The sequence below is a fragment of the Gopherus evgoodei genome, chromosome 10 (assembly GCF_007399415.2).
Source record: "Gopherus evgoodei ecotype Sinaloan lineage chromosome 10, rGopEvg1_v1.p, whole genome shotgun sequence".
Lineage (NCBI taxonomy): Eukaryota > Metazoa > Chordata > Testudines > Testudinidae > Gopherus > Gopherus evgoodei.
In genome coordinates, this window is record NC_044331.1 from 1,131,531 (window position 1) to 1,150,552 (window position 19,022).

The window sequence follows — 19,022 nt, forward strand, 5'->3', positions numbered from 1 at the left end:
CACAGAAAGCCCCAGCAGGTGAGGCCAGCATGAGAATAAATAACCAAGCCCAGGGAGCCGTAGTGATAAGGTGCACATGATCAGAGACAAGAACACTATTTACAGAGCATCACTCAGTGATGGGAACAGGTTCAAACAGGCACAGCCCCAGCTCTAGCGTGCGCAGAGCAGTGGAAAGGTGCAGCTTGCATGGGGAACAGTCCCTAGGGGGGTACTTTCTAACCCCTGCTCTAGAGGGCAGGGGCTGGCCGAGGGGATTACTGCCACACGGCTGGGGAAGCTGAGCTGCTGCTCAATTCATAACCCCAAGAGGCCTCAAGACTCAGGCTAGGCTCCACTCCCCACTTGTGTCAGTAATCCACCCTCTGAGCAACATAGCTACACCCCCCTAATACCCTCTCTAGACAGCGGTTGCCATAGGGACTGCTGCTGGCCAAGGTGGAGTGCCCTTGCTGGCAGGCCAAGCTGGCCCAGTAGCATAGGTACAAGGCACTAACCTGGGGGTTTCTATATTTAGAGTGCTGCCAAGTTAGTCTAGCAGGTAGGAGGTGAAAGCACCCAAGTCTTGCCCCAGCTCAGCTGCCTTTGTCTTTAGAAGGGCAGGTTGTGCTGGGAAAGGGCCAGGCTGCCTGGCCCCAAGTCAGTGCTGGTGAATGGATCCTGGTAGGGAATGCTTGGTCCCCCAGGCCTGGCTGGAACAGGTCCGCCAGCCGGGGGGGGAATGCAGGCTCAAGTACCCTAGCCACTTTTTATGGACCATGGCTGAGACACTCTCCCTTTATGCCCATGCCTTGGGCCAGCAGGACAGTTGCACCCTCAGGGCAGGGCAGGGCAGGGCAAGGCATGGACCTCGATCAGCTAGTCCAAGGCACCAGCTTCACCCCACACAGCACATTGGCAGCAGGCTAAGAGGTCAGTGCTGTCCTGGAGCCCTCGGCTGCCTGGGCGCCAGCCAGCCCCAGGCCCCGCTGCTAGGAAATGCTCAGGTGAAGAGGTAAGTACGCAGGGGAACAGATGCTGAGTAAGCTGCTATGGGCTCCAGCACCTCAGACAGCAGCCCAGCCTGAGCGCCAAAGAATTAACCAGTCACAGCCCAGGCAGGCGAAGCAGAGGGGCAGCTGGGGGGCACAGGAGAGGTTGCCATTGGAGGCTCTGGCTGCCTCACTCCAGGGATCCATGGGCCATGCAGTAGTGTATGAAGAGCAGGGAACCCTGGGCAGGAGTAGCCCAGCGCTTTTTAAAACATTGCATCTAACATAAAAACCTGGAAGTCACTGTAGTAAAAACCATTAAAAAAAAAAAGTCTCCCTCCCCCCACTGCATGCTCCTGCCTCTCCCCATGGGGATGGCTACGTGCAGGGCAGCATGTAAGGCCCAGCTAAAAATCCAGTGTGGGGCACTTGTCATTTTCACCTCCAGCTGAAGGGACGTACACTCAGGCGCTGCATATCCAGTCATGCTGTGCCAGACCAGCGACCGAGCAAGTCTAAAGAGCTGGAACCCTCTGGTTGTGGCCTCCTCAACAATGGATGTTGGTGGTTGTGGAGTTCAGGATCCGGGAGCTCATGTCAGATTTGGAAGCCTTTGAAAGTTCGCGCTGTTAAAGGGTAGGAAAAATAAATGCAAATGAAGCGCCAGCTGAGGGGAGGGCAACACAGTGAGAGGCAGCAGGGCCGGGCTGTGCCCCTGGGGCTGTGAAGCTGAGTTGCTCTCCAGCAACCTGGCCAAGGTGGCTGTCTCAGCAGCATGTGCTACCACCACCTGCGGTCATTCAAGGGGCAGGAGAAGGCAGCTTACAGTCAAGCCAGGAGGCATTTAGGGGCAGTAGACCCGAACAGGCCAAGCTAGAGCAGTGCCAGGTTAGTGCAGGCCTGGGGACACAAGAACAAACCATCTCCGCTTACAGCGGGTGGGCTTCACTCAGTGATACTGGGACTTCCTACATGGATAACAGCTGCCCCTGCCCCCCAAGAAGTCAGCTCCTACTACAGCAAGCAGCACCCATCCCTGCGTGGCAGGCAGCACTCCAGTTTGCTGAGAATTTGGGCTCGGTTGGAGCATCTGGAAAACAAGCTGGCTTGTAAGGCCAAGGGGAGGCAGGGAGGAGTTGGTGTCAGTCACATGGGACTGTCACAATTCTGCCAGAGGGAACCCTGCTTCCTTTTGGTCCAACCACAAGTTCCTGGTCCCAGTGACCACAGATGCCTCGATCCCTGTGTCCCAGACCCTCTGGGGAAACCACGACACTGGAGTCAGGAGCTGTTCTGGAGTCTGGCCACGAATGCAGCCTTTGGGCCGGAGTGCTCAGCAAGAAGGCTGGACACGTGGAACTCTGCTCCATGGCAAGGGGCCCTGGCTTTTGCTGCCATGAGTTAGGGATGCTGCTGGCCTTCCTGCTGATTAGACAAGACCAGGCCAGAGGGAGCTTGCAGGAGCAGTTGGTTGTTGCAGCAGGGATGATTCCCAGCCCAGCAGGAGGAGAGCTGTGATGGGCCTTCTCAGCAGCAAACCCAGCAGGCCCCTCCGGCAGAGTGCCCAGTAGCTGGGGCGTGGGAGGGGTTTGCAGCTGAGCGATTCACAGAGCTCCGCTTACTCTGCCTAGCCAAGAACCTTCACCCACCCCAGGCCTCTCACCAGCACTCTGTTGGGAAGCTTAGGTGGGGTTATTAATTCAGACCTCCACAAGCCATGGACACTGAGGCCCCTGGGGTCAGCATAACTCCCTGCCTCAGGGCTTGCTGTGAGTGGGGTCAGGCTCAGACAGGCCAGCACAAAGTGACACAGGCAATAGTCAGGCACTCTCCCCAGACAGCATCTCCTGCCCTGTGCCAGCCAGCAGAAAGTCAGTGCCACAAGCTGGCTTTAGCCGGAGGGCTGACTGATCCCAGACAGGAGCGCTGAGCTGCCGTGTGCTTTGCAACCAAGGTAAGGAAGACTGGTCTGAGGAGCTCGGCCCACCTAACGCACTTCGGAGAGGCCAGGCAGAGAAGGAGCAAGGATGCAGCAGGCTCCCCCTAGAGCCCTGAGCTGAGCAGACTGTGCTCCTAGACAGGAGCTTCGGGGCACCACCACCAACTCCCTCTGGCACTTCCTCTGCAGCTGATCGATGCTTCTGCCATGGCTGGGTTTTCTATGGAGCCTGCCTCCTGCTCTTACTCAGCCTTACTCACTTCTCTCTCGGCTGTTCAGTCTCTGTCCCACTTGCATCCAACTGCTCCTCTGGGTGCTGAGGACAGGTGAACGGCATGAAAGAGGTGGCAGCCCCAGGCCAGTGGCAGGCAGGCAGTAAGTGGACAGCCAGCTGAAGCCCCCTGCCACTATAGGCACCACCCAAGCTGCACAGAGCTTTTGAAGCTGCGGCCCTGCGCAGGAACTCGGGCGACCTGGCTACAAAGCCAGACTCCACTGCCAACTCTTCAGACACCGTGGATAAGCCAGTGACTGTGCCTCAGTTCCCCATCTGTACCATGGGGCTAACACGTCTCCTCTGGGGCTGGCTACCAGGGAATGGCGAGGCTCCTTCACACAGAGCAAGCATTCATTGCCAGATGCGTGGGTCCCTCAGCCGGAAACAAGAGTGAGGCATTAGTGGAACCACACAGAATGGCTGGAGTCAGAGGCCATGCTGGCTTCCTAAGGCAGCTCTGGATGACTGGCCCTGCGTGGCAGGGAGATGGGCTCTGAACACAGCAGGGGTGAGGCATGCTGTGCCTCCTGGAGTGTATGATGTGCACTGGGATCCCCTCCCTGACTGTGCCGCCCAGACTGGATTGGGTTTAGAAGAGGTGAATTACCGCAAACTCAGAATAGGTGCTGGCAACAGAGTTAATGCTGTAGTTACGCTGGGCAGGGGCTGTGGGGGTGCACCCACCGCTCAGGGTGGTTCCATTCAACTGGGATATGTTCTCCTTGTTCCGTTCTGTGTGCGCCGTGCGAGGGGGCTTCATGGCCATGCGGCTGGGGGTCCGAGCAGGCTGGTCGAGCTAGAGAGAAGGCAGACACCAATAGGACATGGCAATACAGTGGTGCTGGCTTTGTTTCCCTCCCTTGCATCATCAAACCCGAGGAATCCCCAGTGTCAGGGCTTGGAGCTCTGTGCTAGAACTCAGCTTTAAGTTCTGCCTTTCCCAGCTTCAACCAGTCCCGGGGGCACCCTGCTGGGGCAGAGCCCATCATGCCTGGAATCTGAGCTAAGGTATCTGGGGCCAGCTACCAAACAACGCGGAGTGATGGAAATGCGCCAGAAGGGCTGCGGATGTGTTTTCTGAAGGCTCCTGGCGCTCTCACTGCCAAGAGCAATGCCCTGCACACCCACCTGCAGCAGGCTCTACGCAAGCTTTACCCGTCACACTGGCAGCTTGCAGCTGACCACCGAATAAAGAAGCCCCTCCCCCAGCGGGAGCACCATGGAGCTTGGTACGTATATTGAGGGGAGCGACAGTCACGGAGGCAGCCAGAACTGCACGTGGGAGAAGCTACTTTATACCTGCCTCCTCCGCCCCAAGCTCACACCCCCTCCGCCCTGTCAGTAACCCTATCCTGGGAGCTAGAAGGGTCGAGTTCCCTGGGGCACAGCCCTGGAGCTAGAGGCAGCATGCGCCTACCTTGCCTCCGGAGGGCAGTGGGCGGGACACTGGGGAGTGGAAGAGCGCCCCCCCGAAGGCGGAACGGAGTGTGCTGTTGGGAGTGGCACAGGAAGTTGCATTGAGCTGAAGGCAAAGTAGAAGAAGTTAGTGGTGGAGGCTCAGAGATCAGCCATGCAGGGAAGCCCTTGGAAAGGGGTCCATTGCTAGGTTCCCTTTAGTGGCTCCCCCGATGTGGGAACCAGGGTGGCAATAGGGGGCAAGTCTCAGGTCAGCAACAGCCATTGGGAGAATCCCAGCGCACGTGGCTGCTTTCTGGGGGAGGCTGTGGACAGAGCAGGAGGGCTCCAGTCACTCCCCGGGGCAGGAGGGTGTGGACAGCTCTCTGGCTGCCATCAGAGAGGTCCTGCTCCCCTGGCCCCTTTCTGGAGCCATGGTATTCCCCAGGGGCCTGACATGGGCAGGGCTCAGTGCCGTGGCTCTGGTGATGCTAACCACTGGCAGCTCAGCAAGCATTGCTTTACTCCTCCCACCTGACGATGCCCAAGAACTGGGCTCCTTTAAGGAACACCAAGCTTGACACTTCTCCCAGCAAAGCTTGTGCTGCTGTGCCAAGCTGGCAGCACATCTCGTTTACCTTCCTCACTTTGCCAGGCGTGTTGGCGCCTAGGACCCGGCGCTTGCTGGGTGTCCTCGGGACGCTGCCATACATCATCTCTTCCTCAATCTGACGACTCTTCTTCAGTTGCTACACAAGAGACACGTAGAGCCGGGCCTGGGTGAGGGCCCACTGGAGAGGCGTGCACCAGCCCCATGGATTCACAGTTATCGAGGGGCATCGAGGGCCAATTAAATCCCAGCCACACTGCACAGCACAGGGCCAGCTAGTGGAAATCACTGAGCAAGCCCCATGCAGCAGTGATTCACCTGTGCTTGCTGGAAGGCAGTGGCAGGATGGGAGGACAGACGTCAGGCACAGGTATGAATTAGTGCGGTCAAATCCCAGCTTACTGGCATCCAGGGAGAAGAAGCACAGTACGTGCTGGCCGAGGCCTGCAGGATATGCTGATGCCATTGCAGAAGAAGTGGCAAAGCTCGCTCCTCCCAGAAGAGCAGTGAGAGGTTTGCCCATCTGTATCCCACAGCTCAACCTGGCTCAGGCAGCAGGAAAGGGCCTGGCCCAGTGGCAAGAGAGAACACACCTGGCCCCCTCCTGGTGGGACTTGACTCAGTTCGGCTCTGCACTCACCCGTTCCTGCTTCTCCTTCTCTTTCTCCAGCCGATGCAGCTGCCATTGCTCGCTCACATATTCCATGAACCGCTGCCCATTCACCAAGAAGGCCTCCAAGTGCTCCCGTTCCCAGGCCTCAGTCCGAACTTTCAGCTCCTCCTCCAGCTAGGCAGAGAGAGAGAGAGAGAGAATGAATACTGCAGCAGCGCAGGTCAGGCTGCAGTGATCCTGGCAGGCTGTCCCATGCAGCCTGGGATTTCTCTGAGCCTGTGACCTGCTTGGTCAGCACCCAGACCCCTCAGAGAGCCCTGCTTTATGCTGCCAACCAACCCACAGGGCTAGGAGCCTGAGTGATGGCATACCAAGCCCACGAGCTCGTGTGTTCAAAGTCAGGCTGTGGAGTTCAGCTCCCAGGTGCTGGCAGGTGGGCCACCACCCCAGAGCAGCATGTACCTTGGGGAGAGTCTTCTGCAGTTTCGCTCGCTGCTTTTCTTCCTTCAGGAGGTTGCCCCCTCGGTTAGCAAAGCGACTTGGGTCCGCTGCTTTTCTCTAATGCACAGAAGGCCAAGCAGACAGTTCACATCCTGACATGCCCACCTATGTCCCTGAGATGTCCTCCTGCCCTGCACTCAATCTCTGTTTGCCAGGCCACCCTCCAGTGATATCCTCACATGCCCCCACCCCCCAGATCATACTACCCATCTCCCCAGCTTTTACTTCGTGGGCACATTGGCCTTCCTCAGCCCCCAGCACTCCCCAGAGGTAGGGTCACAGTTGGTATGCTCCCTGCAGGGAAAGTACCTCCAGCTCCAGGAAAAGCCTCCAATTTTCCTCCCATTTCTGAACAGCTTCAAAGAGCTCTTTGTGTGTCTCGTAGTAACGCTTCACACGCCCCACCTCAGCGTCGTGGAGCTGCAGCAGGGCCTCAGTGCAGTCCTCTGCAAAGGGATGGAGAGCAGAGTCATCAGAGCACAGACAGCAGGGATCCCAAACTCAGAGCAATGGGGCAGCAGCAGGCCAGGCTGCTGAATGGGAAGCTCCACTGGAGAGCACCGTGCACGCCTCCAGCTGGCCTGCACAGTTCCCTATGGGGCAGACAGAAAAACTAAGGCCCAGCCCCAAGCCCAACCTGGAAATCCCATACGCACCCTCGTAATAAGGGACAAAAGCTTGTCTCTGCTCAGTGCCATAAAAGCATTTGTCCCAGTAAGCGGCCAGCTCTGCTCTGATTGCTTCAATCACAGTCTTCATGTTCTGCAGCTTCAGCTCCTCCAGACGGTCCACCTCGAACTGCAGCTAGAGACCAGAACATAGCAGGCAAAGCCCTGTGTGTCAGGGCACAGCAGTACAGGGAAGTGCTGACTGTTAGTGGGTGCTTCAGAGAGAACCAGCCTGGAGCGGCTGGGGATCGTTCCTGGCCCCACGCAGCACAAGCCACCGTAGAACACAAGAGCTGCCAGGCACTAGTGCTCATGGCCAGCACTCAGAGGCAAGGCTCATGTCCCTCCCTTTACAAGGGCCAGCCCCCTATGGCTCAGGCCGGGCAAGGTTTCCTTACGGCTTTCCTGGTTTTGGCTCTGGATCCAGTCATATATGTGGCAAAGGCTTCTCTCTCCTCCGCAGGCACCTTCAGCCTGTCCCAGAGCGCCACAATTCTGGAGCGCAGCTCACTGCAAACAGCTTCACTGAAAGCTCTCCGGGTCTCTAGCTAGAGCGAGGAAAGCACAGGGTCAGCATTCCGGCAGCTAGCAGGGGTAGCTCACTTCTGTTCAATGGGGACCATCAGACGTACCTGCTGGCTGCAAAGGCAAGAGCCCCCACGTCCCTTCATCTGCCCTTATTACAAACCCTCTTCACCAGTGCCAGGACCCTTTTACTGGAGCCACAGCAGTAAGTCTCCTTGCAAACTACAGCATGGAAGACTTCAGACCACTGTGCCCCATACCTGCTGCAGCAGCTCTTTAAGAGCAGCAATGTTCTCCGTAGATAGGCAGAAGGCGTCCTCATCCTCACACACCACATCCCGCTCGAAGCTGGTGTCAGGGACATGATCCAGCTCCTCCATGCACAGAATGATCTGCCGCTTGATGCTGATGAACTCCTCTCTCCTGCGCTCCTGGAGGCAGAAAGCAACAGCGCTAGAGGCCAGGAAGCATCCTGCCACACAGGTTTCTCTCGTGCTCTCTCACACACATACATTCCCCACCCACCCACAAAAGACCTTCTCAGCAGCCAGCGCTGCCAGGTGGCGTCTGAAGCAGTCGAGCTCCTCCAGGCTGGGCACAGAGTTGCTGTCGATGCTGTAGGGGGTCATGCAGAGAAGATCACACAAGTCTTGGTCACGTTCTTGCAGAGTTTTCAGCTCCTGCTTCCTCTCTCTCTTCTGCTTCAGCATCACTTCCAGGCGGGTGCGCAAGTCCTTCTCCAGCTGCAGGATGGTGCTCTCCTCCTCCTCCTGAGAGAGCACAAGATATCAGCACTGCTCTCTAAAGCAGCTCTAGCCAAGGTGCAATGAGCTGGTTAGTTTCCAGCTGATGGGGCGAGACACAAGGCCTTGATCCTCCTGAGTTCAGTTCAGAGCTGGTCAGCCCAGGAGCAGGCACCCCAGCAGAACAGCCCTTCCACAGACAAAGTGGATTGGCTGTGAGCAGCCAGGTCTGTAGCATGAGCCTGTGCCACCTCCACTTAGCCTGCAAGCCCCCACTGGTGGTCCAGAGCTCTGTGATGAGCTCTCAGGAGACAGACTTTGGGAAAGAGTCAGTTTGTCCTGTGAGCGGGGGCCCTGCGTGAGGCAGCGGGGTAAGGACTATGCCAGCAGAAGACAGTGTTACTAGACTGGCCGGAGTCTCAGGGCCAGGCACCAGAACTCACCTCAAATGGATCCAGCTGGAGCTCCTTGCAGAGAGCGTCCAGTTCCTTGCGACACATAGCAATGCTTTTCAGGAGACGCTCCTTCAGGTTCTCCTCCTCAGCCACCATCATGTCCAGCAGACCCTGCAGCAGAGGATGGGTGGGAGAGCGAGAGGTGGGAATGCCCTAAGCCTGGTGTCAGGAGGTTTGGAGCAGAGCCCACTTATACCCCTGAAAGGCTTTGCAGAGCTAAAGAGTAGCCTCTGGGCATGCTGGGCAGAGAGCACAGTGCCCACCGCATGGACTGGAGTGAGAGGTTTTACACTGGGCACAGGAGACACAGAAGGGCAATGCCAGGGCACAGCCCGATCTCTATGACCTGGTGAGGCAAAGCGGGAAATACTGGGTCGGGCTAGATCAGCAGCCTGGTAGGGAAGGCTGCCTCAGGGGTCGAGAGACAGGACTTTAGTCTGCAGGGACCCGATAGGGGCTTCAAGGCACCCAGGCCACGAAGATCAGCACGTGAGGGCAACAGAAGTTGTGCAACGGGGGTCTGGGCCTCTCCCCCAAGAGCGGGACCGGAGAGGTGAACAATCTGCAATGTGATGGAGCAGGCACACAGCCCTAGGGGAGACACTCTCTGTCCTGCTCTCCCACAGCCCAGAATGGATCATGCCTGCCCTCACTCAGAGTCCCGTGTCCTGGGGAGCAGGTCCATTTCCCCACTGGGCACTCAGCCAACTCAGTAACCCAGGGGAGGGGTGTGGGAGTCACCAAGTGTCACTCCTGGACCTCAGAATGATCATCTGTGAAATGGGAATGCCCCAGGGGAGAGTATCTGGAGCAGTCGAGTGGGCCTGGAAGCAGAGCAGCAGAAGCAAAGCAGAAAGGGGCAGTGGCTAACAAGAGAAGCAGGAAAGGAAGACTATCTGAGGGGAGAAGAAGGGAGGGGAGGGGAGAACTCCATGCAAGGGGAAGCCAGGGCGAGAGGGAAGAGCAGTGTGGGAAGAGGTACAACCTGTGGCAGGAGAGGAGGAAGCAGAGTTCAGACAGAAGATCCAAGAAATGAGAAAGCGGTTCAGGTAACTCCAAGGAATAGGCTGTTGTGTGCCTCTTTTGCAGGGGGCAGGGGCTAGGGCTGTGCAGGAGTTTGGACCCTGCCCAGTAGGCCTAACAGGCACAGAGTACATTTTTCAAGCGTTGGACTTAACAGCTTTGTGAAGGGTTTTCAGAGTTTTGGATGAAGACGATTGTAGGGGCCAGGCCATAGCTACAGGAGGACAAGCACCGTGGGCACATTAGAGAAGCTGGCTATCCCGGGAGCAATGCACACCTTTGGATTGCATGGCCCTGGGACCTAGCACAAGAGAAGCCAGTGGAGACAGCTTCTGAGTGCTCTGGATCCTTCCTGGATGCTAGCCAGCTGTTTCCACTGCCACCCCAACCAGGCCTGTGGATGGCATGGGTACATGTTTAGCACATGCATGATTAGAAATAGATGGCCAGCAGCAGGAGGAGGAAAATTAGTCATCTATAGGCCAGGGAGGTAAGAGGGCTGGAATGGTTAGGTCCTATACACTGCTGAAGACAGAACTGGAAGGGACTCAAACAGATCTGCTGGCCACACTAGAGCCCACACCCCGGATTGGACATGATTGGGCAGGCCTCCCCTGTATCATGCTGAGGAATACAGGGAGGCTGAAAGCCTGACACAATGACCTCTGGGCCATGCCAGTGGAGCACAGCTGGCCAGCAGGAACTGTTTAGTCCAGGGTAGGTTCTTCCTAGTTGGCACAGTCAATACCCTTTCTAGACTGGCCACTGCTGACCGCCTCTTTGCTAAGTAGCTGCAGTTAGGAGCACATATTGGGGAAGTCAACAGATTTTCTGCAATAGCCATTGTATTTCTCCAGGCTTGTGATTCTGAGGAGAGGCAGCGTAAGTCTAGCAGGGATAGAGCTCCCCTGAGCTGCCAGGAAAGGCCCTAAAGAGAAAGCACTAGTTTTGCCCTCCTTCCCCACCAGTGCCTCCCTGCCCAAGGCAGAGCAGCTGCTTCCCTGCAGGGCGCTGGGGTCAGATGTACACTCCGAGTTCATTCATCCCCTACAGTGTCTGGATACAAAGGGCGCTAGAGGGAAAAGTACTCACCTTGATGTGCTTCTTCACCACTTCTGTTCGTTGCAGTCGCTGCTCCTCAGGGATCCCAATCTCCTCCCAGATATCCCGAAGGTGACCCAGCGCTTTGTTCAGACATGCCACAGACTCTGCAGCCAGCACCTCACTGAGGGAGGCAGGAGGGACAGTTGTAAGACAACACTTCCATCACAATCACTTCTAGATTTTAGTCTCCGCTCATGAGATGGAACAGAGGGTTGAATTTTAAAACATCTATTTGGACAAACTTGTTTGCATTCCTTTGGACAAGTTGCAAAGAGAGCTGCTCTATTGCTGATGCGGCTGGACTTTGGAAAGACCCACCCAACAAAAACTCAGGCTGTGAGGAAGCGGAGGGATCGAGCACTTACTGTGCCTCATTTTCTCGCCAATATTCTCGACACAAAGTACACCACTACCTCAATAGAACGCTGTCCTCGGGAGCCAAAAATCTTACCACATTATAGGTGAAACTGTTCTATTGAACTTGCTTTGATCCACCGGAGCATGCAGCCCCCACCCCCTGGAGCACTGCTTTACCGTGTCATATCGGGTCACGTTCTATCGAGGTAGAGGTGTACTAGGATATTATTCTTTAGTGTTGGTATTACCATAGCACCCAGAAGACCACTGGGCCAGGCACTGTACAAAACACACAAAGAGAGACTCCCTGCCCCAAGAAACTTTAAGATGCCTAACGGATGAAGATGCTGTTATGACATGCACATATAACAATCATCCATTGGTCATTGCCAGCCATAATAAAATGTCAGGGCTGGAAGCAAACCACTCAGGTAGTTATGCATTTGCTGCAAAAGCATTGAAGAAATTCACATGACTGAGTTTGCTGAAATGCTAAATCAGCTTTTGACAGCACTATCCTCTCCTGCAGAAGCAGAGAGAATACTTTCTTCATTTGCAGGAGTTTGTTCAAAGTTGAGAAACTGACAGAATTGAAAGTTTGTTATTCCATCTATGAATAAAAATGGAGATGAGACGATTAGATCTATCGATTCTAAGAATTTGAAGGACATGGTGTCCAGAAACAGTCAGTTCAATTCATTAACTACAGTGAATACCTCCTTTGGTCATAGAGTCAGAGTTTATAGCCAGAAGCAACCATTAGATCATCTAGTCTGACCTCCTGTTTAACGTAGGTCCTTACATTTCACCCAGTCACCCCGATTGGCCCAGTAATTTGTGTTTGGCAAATGTATGTTCCAGAAAGGCTCCAGTACGGATTGGAAGCCATCAAGAGATAAGAGAATCCAATGCCAGTGGTGGACTCTTGAGTTTTGTCCAAGGATTAATCACCCTCCCTGTTGAACATCTGTATCTAATTTGAATTCAGCTTCCAGCCATGGGCTCTTCTTTGATGGGTGTTCCACTAGGGGGACACATCTCAAAGAACTAGTTACTGCACAGCGTGAGTAACCATTTCTTCTCATGCATCTGAGGAAGTCGGTATTCACCACGAAAGCTCATGCTCCAGTACGTCTGTTAGTCCATAAGATGCCACAGGACTCTGTCACTTTTTACAGGTACAGACTAACATGGCTACCCCTCTGATACATTTCTTATCTTGTTCTGCTTGTCTCCTCGAGATGAAAGACTTCTTCAGTACTCAGTATTTTCTCCCAGGGAAAGTACTTACACTTAGTAATCAAGTCACCTCTCAGACTTTTTGATAAACTAAACATATTGACCTCTAAGTCTCTCACTGAAGGGCATTTTCTACAGCCCTGAAATAATTTTTCTGGTTCTTTACATACCCTGTCCCATTTTTCAACACCTCTTTAAAAATGTGGAAGCGCACATAATATTCCAGTAGTGGTCTCACCAATGCTGTATACAGAGGTAAAAATCACCTCCCTGTTCATACGCCCAATGATCGCATTAACCCTTTTTGCGCTGGTAGCTCATGTTGAGTTGTTCATCCAGTAGGACCCCAAATCCTTTTCAGAATTACTGCTCTCCAGGAGACAGGCCCCATACTGTAGGTATGCCTGGCATTCCTTGTTCCTGGATGGATAACTTTTCATTTGGCTGTATTAACACACTTTTGTTTGCAGATTACTGTTTGGCTGCCCTGTTCTCATCATTAGTTATCACTCTGCCAATCTGTCTCATCTGCAAATTTTATCAGCAGTGATTTTATATTTACCTCCAGATCACTGATCAAAGTACTGAATAGTATTGGGCGTAGTACTTATCCGCATAGAACCCCATTAGAAACATCCCCATTCAAGGATGGATTTCCCGTTGACTACTTTGAGATGTCCGTTCGACAGTTCTTAATCCATTTAATATATGCTTTATTGATATTGCATAGTGTTATTTATTTATTTTGAAATCAGGATGTTGTATGGTATTAGCTTAGTGTCTTCAAAAGTCTAAATTGATAAGTTACTTTTATCAACCAAATTTGTAACCTCAAAGAATGAAATCAAGTGTGTTTGGCAAGGCCTACTTTTTTCATAAAACCATGTTGACTAGCATTATAGAATCATAGGACTGGAAGGGACCTCGAGAGGTCATCTAGTTCAGTCCCCTGCACTCATCGCAGGACTAAATATTATCTAGCCCATCCGTGACAGGTGTTTGTCTAACCTGCTCTTAAAAATCTTCAGTGATGGAGATTCTACAACCTCCCTAGGCCATTCATTCTAGTGCTTGACTACCCTGACAGTTAGGAAGTTTTTCCTAATGTCCAACCTAAACCACCCTTGCAGCAATTTAAGCCCATTGCTTCTTCTCCCTTCTCCTTGCAACCACCTTTTATGTACTCAAAAACTTATGTCCCTTCTCTTCTCTTCGCCAGAAGAAACAAACCCAGTTTTTTCAATTTTCCCTCATAGCTCATGTTTTCTAGACTTTTAATCATTTTTGTTGCTCTTCTCTGGACTTCCTCCAATTTGTCCACAGCTTTCCTGAAATGTAGCACCCAGAACTGGACACAATGCTCCAGTTGAGGCGTAATCAGTGCAGAGTAGAGTGGAAGAATTACTTCTCGTGTCTTGCTTACAACACTCCTGTTAATACATCCAGAATGGATGTTCGCTTTTGTTTGGCCTTTAGTTGCCAATAGACTGAAAAGTTCTATTTCATCCTCATAGTATACTAGTATATCATTGTGCTTCATGAAAAGTATACTTCATCATCCTGCAGATCCTGTGCTTGAAGATAAAAGGGACTTGCTGAGTATCTGATAATTCAACATTTCTATCCATGAATGTGTCTCTCTTCCCCCTCTTGGTCACAAATTGCCAGTCCACTTCTTTGGTTCCTTCTTCCACAGATGATTCTTCTCACGGTGGCAATTATTTCTGAATCCGGTTGTCTCGGAAGTCTTTGCTTGGACGCTACGCAGCATTGAAATTTGCTCTCTCATACCATGTTTTCTCCACCATTACAGCCACCACCAGAACTCTTTCTGGCAGGAAGAGCAGAGCACATCCAAGGCATGTCACAGCAGCTTTGCCTTCATTGTCCATATCTTCACTACCTAGTGTGGAGCCATACCTCTCCCCAACCCCCTTATTTACTGCTCCTGTTCTGCTCAGGAGTGTGCCTGGAAACTGACAAATCCTGAACCTCCCTGCTCAGCTCCATGCCCTTGCTACCAGGGAGGGATAAACCACTTAGACTTCAAAATCCAGGGCTGGTCATACATCCCAGGGTCCCAGCACAAGTAAAACTCACAGCTTGCTTAGGGCCCCAGAGGCCAGCCACAATTCCCTCATGGAGAACAAAACAGACCAAACACCATTCACCAAATCTCTTTTATCTTCGCGTACAGGATTTGTAGCTATGCCCCCCCCCCAACACCCTTATTTACTAAATCAGTTTTAAATGCAAAACGTTTTGATAAACTTCTTATGTTCCCAATACATTTGGTAATTTCTTCTAATTAACAAAAAGCTGTTTTAAAACGCTGGTTCGTGCATTTTAACTGGGTTCTAGTTTCACCCCAGTGCCCAGTGAACACACAGGAAATCCCCGTCTGGGGAGGGGCACTCGCCCTTTCCTAACACTGAAAACACAGACTCCGCGGAACCGAGAGCTGCGGGAAGGGTCGGAACGGCCCCCCCCAGGCCCCTCCCGCCCAGCTCCCAGCTCGGCCAGCGCCGCAGGGACCGTCCAGCGGCTCCTCCCGGCACCGGCACCCGGAGCCCAGAGCGCCGGAGGGGCCCCGTGAGCGGCCAGGACTCTCGCTCCCGCTCAGCCCGCCGCCGCCAGCGGCCTCGGGCCCGCTCCGCGCGCCAGGCGGAGCCCGCAGACCTGGGCCCCGGCCCGGCCCGGCCCGGCCCGGCCCGGCCCCCCTCCCCCCGGCTTGGAGCCGAGCCGAGCCGAGCCGAGCCGGCACCAGGCAGCGCCCCCCCCTCACCTCTTCCTCATGGCGGCTCCGCTCCGCGCCGCGCGCCGCTCCCCGACTCCGGCCGTCCCGATTCAAACTCCCCTCCCTGGGCTGCGCATTGGCCGCGGCGCTGCCTTACGTCACCACAAGCCCCGCCCAAAACCGCCGCTTCGGCCCCGCCCCCGGCCGGGAAGATTGTCCCTTCAAACCGCCGCCCCGCCCCACGGGTATGCCGACCAATGACAAGTAAGCTCCCCGGCGCCGTCAGCCAATGAGGAGAAGGTGGTGACGGCAGCGAGGCGGGCCTGCTGCACCTGGGAGCCGTCAGCGAACCTCGTCACGTGGCCTTGCAGTCCCGCCCCCGCGCGGCGTCCAGATCCGTTCCCAGGCCGCCCAGCCCCTCCCCCAGCAGCGCCCTGCTGCACGGACCGTGCCACCTCCGTAGTGCAGGCCACGCCCCCTCACTACACCGCGGGGCGGGGCGGGGCGCAGGCTCCGGGGGAGGGTGGGCGGTGCAGGGGGGATGGGGTCGGGCGCAGGCTCTGGGGGAGGGCGGGCGGTGCAGGGGGGGATGGGGCGGGGCGCAGGCTCTGGGGGAGGGCGGGCGGTGCAGGGGGGGATGGGGCGGGGCGCAGGCTCTGGGGGAGGGTGGGCGGTGCAGGGGGGATGGGGTCGGGCGCAGGCTCTGGGGGAGGGCGGGCGGTGCAGGGAGGGGGATGGGGTGGGGTGCAGGCTCCGGGGGAGGGTGGGCGGTGCAGGGGGGGATGGGGTGGGGCGCAGGCTCTGGGGGAGGGTGGGCGGTGCAGGGGGGATGGGGTCGGGCGCAGGCTCTGGGGGAGGGTGGGCGGTGCAGGAGGGGGATGGGATGGGGCGCAGGCTCTGGGGGAGGGCGGGCGGTGCAGGAGGGGGATGGGGCGGGGCGCAGGCTCTGGGGGAGGGCGGGCGATGCAGGGGGGGATGGGGTGGGGTGCAGGCTCTGGGGGAGGGCGGGCGGTGCAGGGGGGGATGGGGTGGGGCGCAGGCTCTGGGGGATGGTGGGCGGTGCAGGGAGGGGTATGGGGTGGGGCGCAGGCTCTGGGGGAGGGTGGGCGGTGCAGGGGGGGATGGGGTGGGGCGCAGGCTCTGGGGGAGGGCGGGCGGTGCAGGGAGGGGGATGGGATGGGGCGCAGGCTCCGGGGGAGGGCGGGCGGTGCAGGGGGGATGGGGCGGGGCGCAGGCTCTGGGGAGGGCGGGCGGTGCAGGGGGGGATGGGGCGGGGCGCAGGCTCTGGGGGAGGGCGGGCGGTGCAGGGAGGGGGATGGGATGGGGCGCAGGCTCCGGGGGAGGGCGGGCGGTGCAGGGGGGATGGGGTGGGGCGCAGGCTCTGGGGAGGGCGGGCGGTGCAGGGAGGGGGATGGGGCGGGGCGCAGGCTCTGGGGGAGGGTGGGCGATGCAGGGGGGGATGGGGTGGGGTGCAGGCTCTGGGGGAGGGCGGGCGGTGCAGGGAGGGGGATGGGGTGGGGTGCAGGCTCCGGGGGAGGGTGGGCGGTGCAGGGGGGGATGGGGTGGGGCGCAGGCTCTGGGGGAGGGTGGGCGGTGCAGGGGGGATGGGGTCGGGCGCAGGCTCTGGGGGAGGGTGGGCGGTGCAGGAGGGGGATGGGATGGGGCGCAGGCTCTGGGGGAGGGCGGGCGGTGCAGGAGGGGGATGGGGCGGGGCGCAGGCTCTGGGGGAGGGCGGGCGATGCAGGGGGGGATGGGGTGGGGTGCAGGCTCTGGGGGAGGGCGGGCGGTGCAGGGGGGGATGGGGTGGGGCGCAGGCTCTGGGGGATGGTGGGCGGTGCAGGGAGGGGTATGGGGTGGGGCGCAGGCTCTGGGGGAGGGTGGGCGGTGCAGGGGGGGATGGGGTGGGGCGCAGGCTCTGGGGGAGGGCGGGCGGTGCAGGGAGGGGGATGGGATGGGGCGCAGGCTCCGGGGGAGGGCGGGCGGTGCAGGGGGGATGGGGCGGGGCGCAGGCTCTGGGGAGGGCGGGCGGTGCAGGGGGGGATGGGGCGGGGCGCAGGCTCTGGGGGAGGGCGGGCGGTGCAGGGAGGGGGATGGGATGGGGCGCAGGCTCCGGGGGAGGGCGGGCGGTGCAGGGGGGATGGGGTGGGGCGCAGGCTCTGGGGAGGGCGGGCGGTGCAGGGAGGGGGATGGGGTGGGGCGCAGGCTCTGGGGGAGGGTGGGCGCTGCAGGAGGGGGTATGGGTGGGGCGCAGGCTCTGGGGGAGGGCGGGCGGTGCAGGGAGGGGGATGGGGCGGGGCGCAGGCTCTGGGGGAGGGCGGGCGGTGCAGGGGAGGATGGGGTGGGGCGCAGGCTCTGGGGGAGGGCGGGCAGTGCAGGGAGGGGGATGGGGCGGGGCGCAGGCTCTGGGGGAGGACGGGCGCTGCAGGAGGGGGTATGGGGTGGGGTGCAGGCTCTGGGGGAGGGCGGGCGGTGCAGGGAGGTATGGGGTGGGGTGCAGGCTCTGGGGGAGCGTGGGCGCTGCAGGAGGGGGTATGGGGTGGGGTGCAGGCTCTGGGGGAGTGTGGGCAGTGCAGGATGGGGAATGGGGTGGGGTGCAGGTTCGGGGGGAGGTTGGGAAAGCTGCGGTGCAGGAGGGGGCTCTGGGCTAGGTCTGAGGGGTTTGGAGTGTGGGCAGGGGCTCACGGCTGGGGTTGGGCCAGGGATGAGTGGTTTGGGGTGCAGGAGCGGGCTCAGGGCTGGGTCCGAGGGGTTTGGAATGTGGGAGGGGGCTCAGGGCTGGGGTAGGGCCAGGAATGAGGGGTTTGGGGTGCAGGAGCGGGCTCAGGGCTGGGTCTGAGGGGTTTGGGGTCCAGGAGCGGGCTCCGGGCTGGGTCTGAGGGGTTTGGAGTGTGGGCAGGGGCTCACGGCTGGGGTTGGGCCAGGGATGAGTGGTTTGGGGTGCAGGAGCGGGCTCAGGGCTGGGTCCGAGGGGTTTGGAATGTGGGAGGGGGCTCAGGGCTGGGTTAGGGCCAGGAATGAGGGGTTTGGGGTGCAGGAGCGGGCTCAGGGCTGGGTCTGAGGGGTTTGGGGTGCAGGAGCGGGCTCAGGGCTGGGTCTGAGGGATTTGGGGTCCAGGAGCGGGCTCCGGGCTGGGTCTGAGGGGTTTGGAGTGTGGGCAGGGGCTCAGGGCTGGGGTGGGGGGTTGAGGTGCAGGCTCTGGGGGAGGGCCAGGGATGAGGGGTTTGGGGTGCAGGAGCGGGCTCAGGGCTGGGTCTGAGGGGTTTAGAATGTGGGAGGGGGCTCAGGACTGGGGTGAGGGGTCTGGCCGGGAGTTAGAGTGCAGGAGGGGATTCAAACCTGGGGCAGCGATGCTGACCTCAGGCAGCTCCTGGGCAGCAGGGCTGCGGCAGACCCCCTAGCTCGCAGAAGCAGCTGCCAGTGGTTCCTGGCCAGTGGGAGCTGCACAGCCAGCGCTTGGAGCAGAGGCAGGGGCAGCTCACGGAGCTACCTTGATCGCCCCTGGACCTAGGGACTGCAGGGACATGCCAGCCACTTCCAGGAGCTGCAAGGAGCCTGCCCTAGCCCCACTCCACCTCCAACCGGACTTTTAATGGCCCGGTCAACATCAGGGTCTCTTTTCGAGCGGGCATACTGGTCAAAAACTGGATGCCTGGTAACCTTACTACACGGCCAGGACTGCCCCCCACCTTAGCGCCAGCTCAGCCCCTTGTCTGGCATCTGCCCATAACCCCTCTCCTGCCAGAAAGCCAGCACTTCCTGAGGGCCTGAAGCAGCAGGGCTGGGGCACTCCCCTCCAGGCTAAATGCAGGTTTAACCACCCTCCCTCCCCTCTTCCACTCTAAGTTAGGTCTCACTCTAGCAGTAA

General features: G+C 57.9%; 1 protein-coding gene and 1 pseudogene across 2 annotated transcripts; both read right to left on the minus strand.

The window, feature by feature from the left end:
* Positions 1-58: 58 nt before the first annotated feature.
* On the minus strand, positions 59-15,305 carry PRC1 (protein regulator of cytokinesis 1). Of its 2 annotated transcripts, none has more exons than XM_030576779.1 (14): positions 15,206-15,305; positions 10,813-10,945; positions 8,686-8,808; positions 8,036-8,269; positions 7,760-7,930; positions 7,373-7,522; positions 6,963-7,110; positions 6,616-6,752; positions 6,268-6,363; positions 5,833-5,979; positions 5,221-5,331; positions 4,605-4,709; positions 3,872-3,983; positions 59-1,597 (listed from the first exon to the last, which is right to left on the minus strand). In XM_030576779.1, exons 1-14 carry the CDS (start codon positions 15,214-15,216, stop codon positions 1,569-1,571), a joined length of 1,707 nt encoding a protein of 568 aa, XP_030432639.1. In that variant the 5' UTR covers positions 15,217-15,305; the 3' UTR covers positions 59-1,568. The 2 variants fall into 2 exon arrangements, with proteins under 2 accessions (XP_030432639.1, XP_030432638.1); XM_030576778.1 differs by having other exon boundaries at positions 3,795-3,983.
* Positions 15,306-15,378: 73 nt separating this feature from the next.
* Positions 15,379-19,022, minus strand: part of LOC115658763 — a 70,632-nt pseudogene continuing 66,988 nt past the window's right edge.

Bases quoted from the DNA above. Each gene is read 5' to 3' on its own strand.
- PRC1 (XM_030576778.1), bottom strand. The intron at 5,332-5,832 runs GTGAGTGCAGAG...TCTCTTGTGTAG, and splicing joins AGAAGGAGAAGCAGGAACGG to CAACTGAAGAAGAGTCGTCA. The intron at 3,984-4,604 runs GTAGGCGCATGC...CCTTCTCTCTAG, and splicing joins CACTGCCCTCCGGAGGCAAG to CTCGACCAGCCTGCTCGGAC.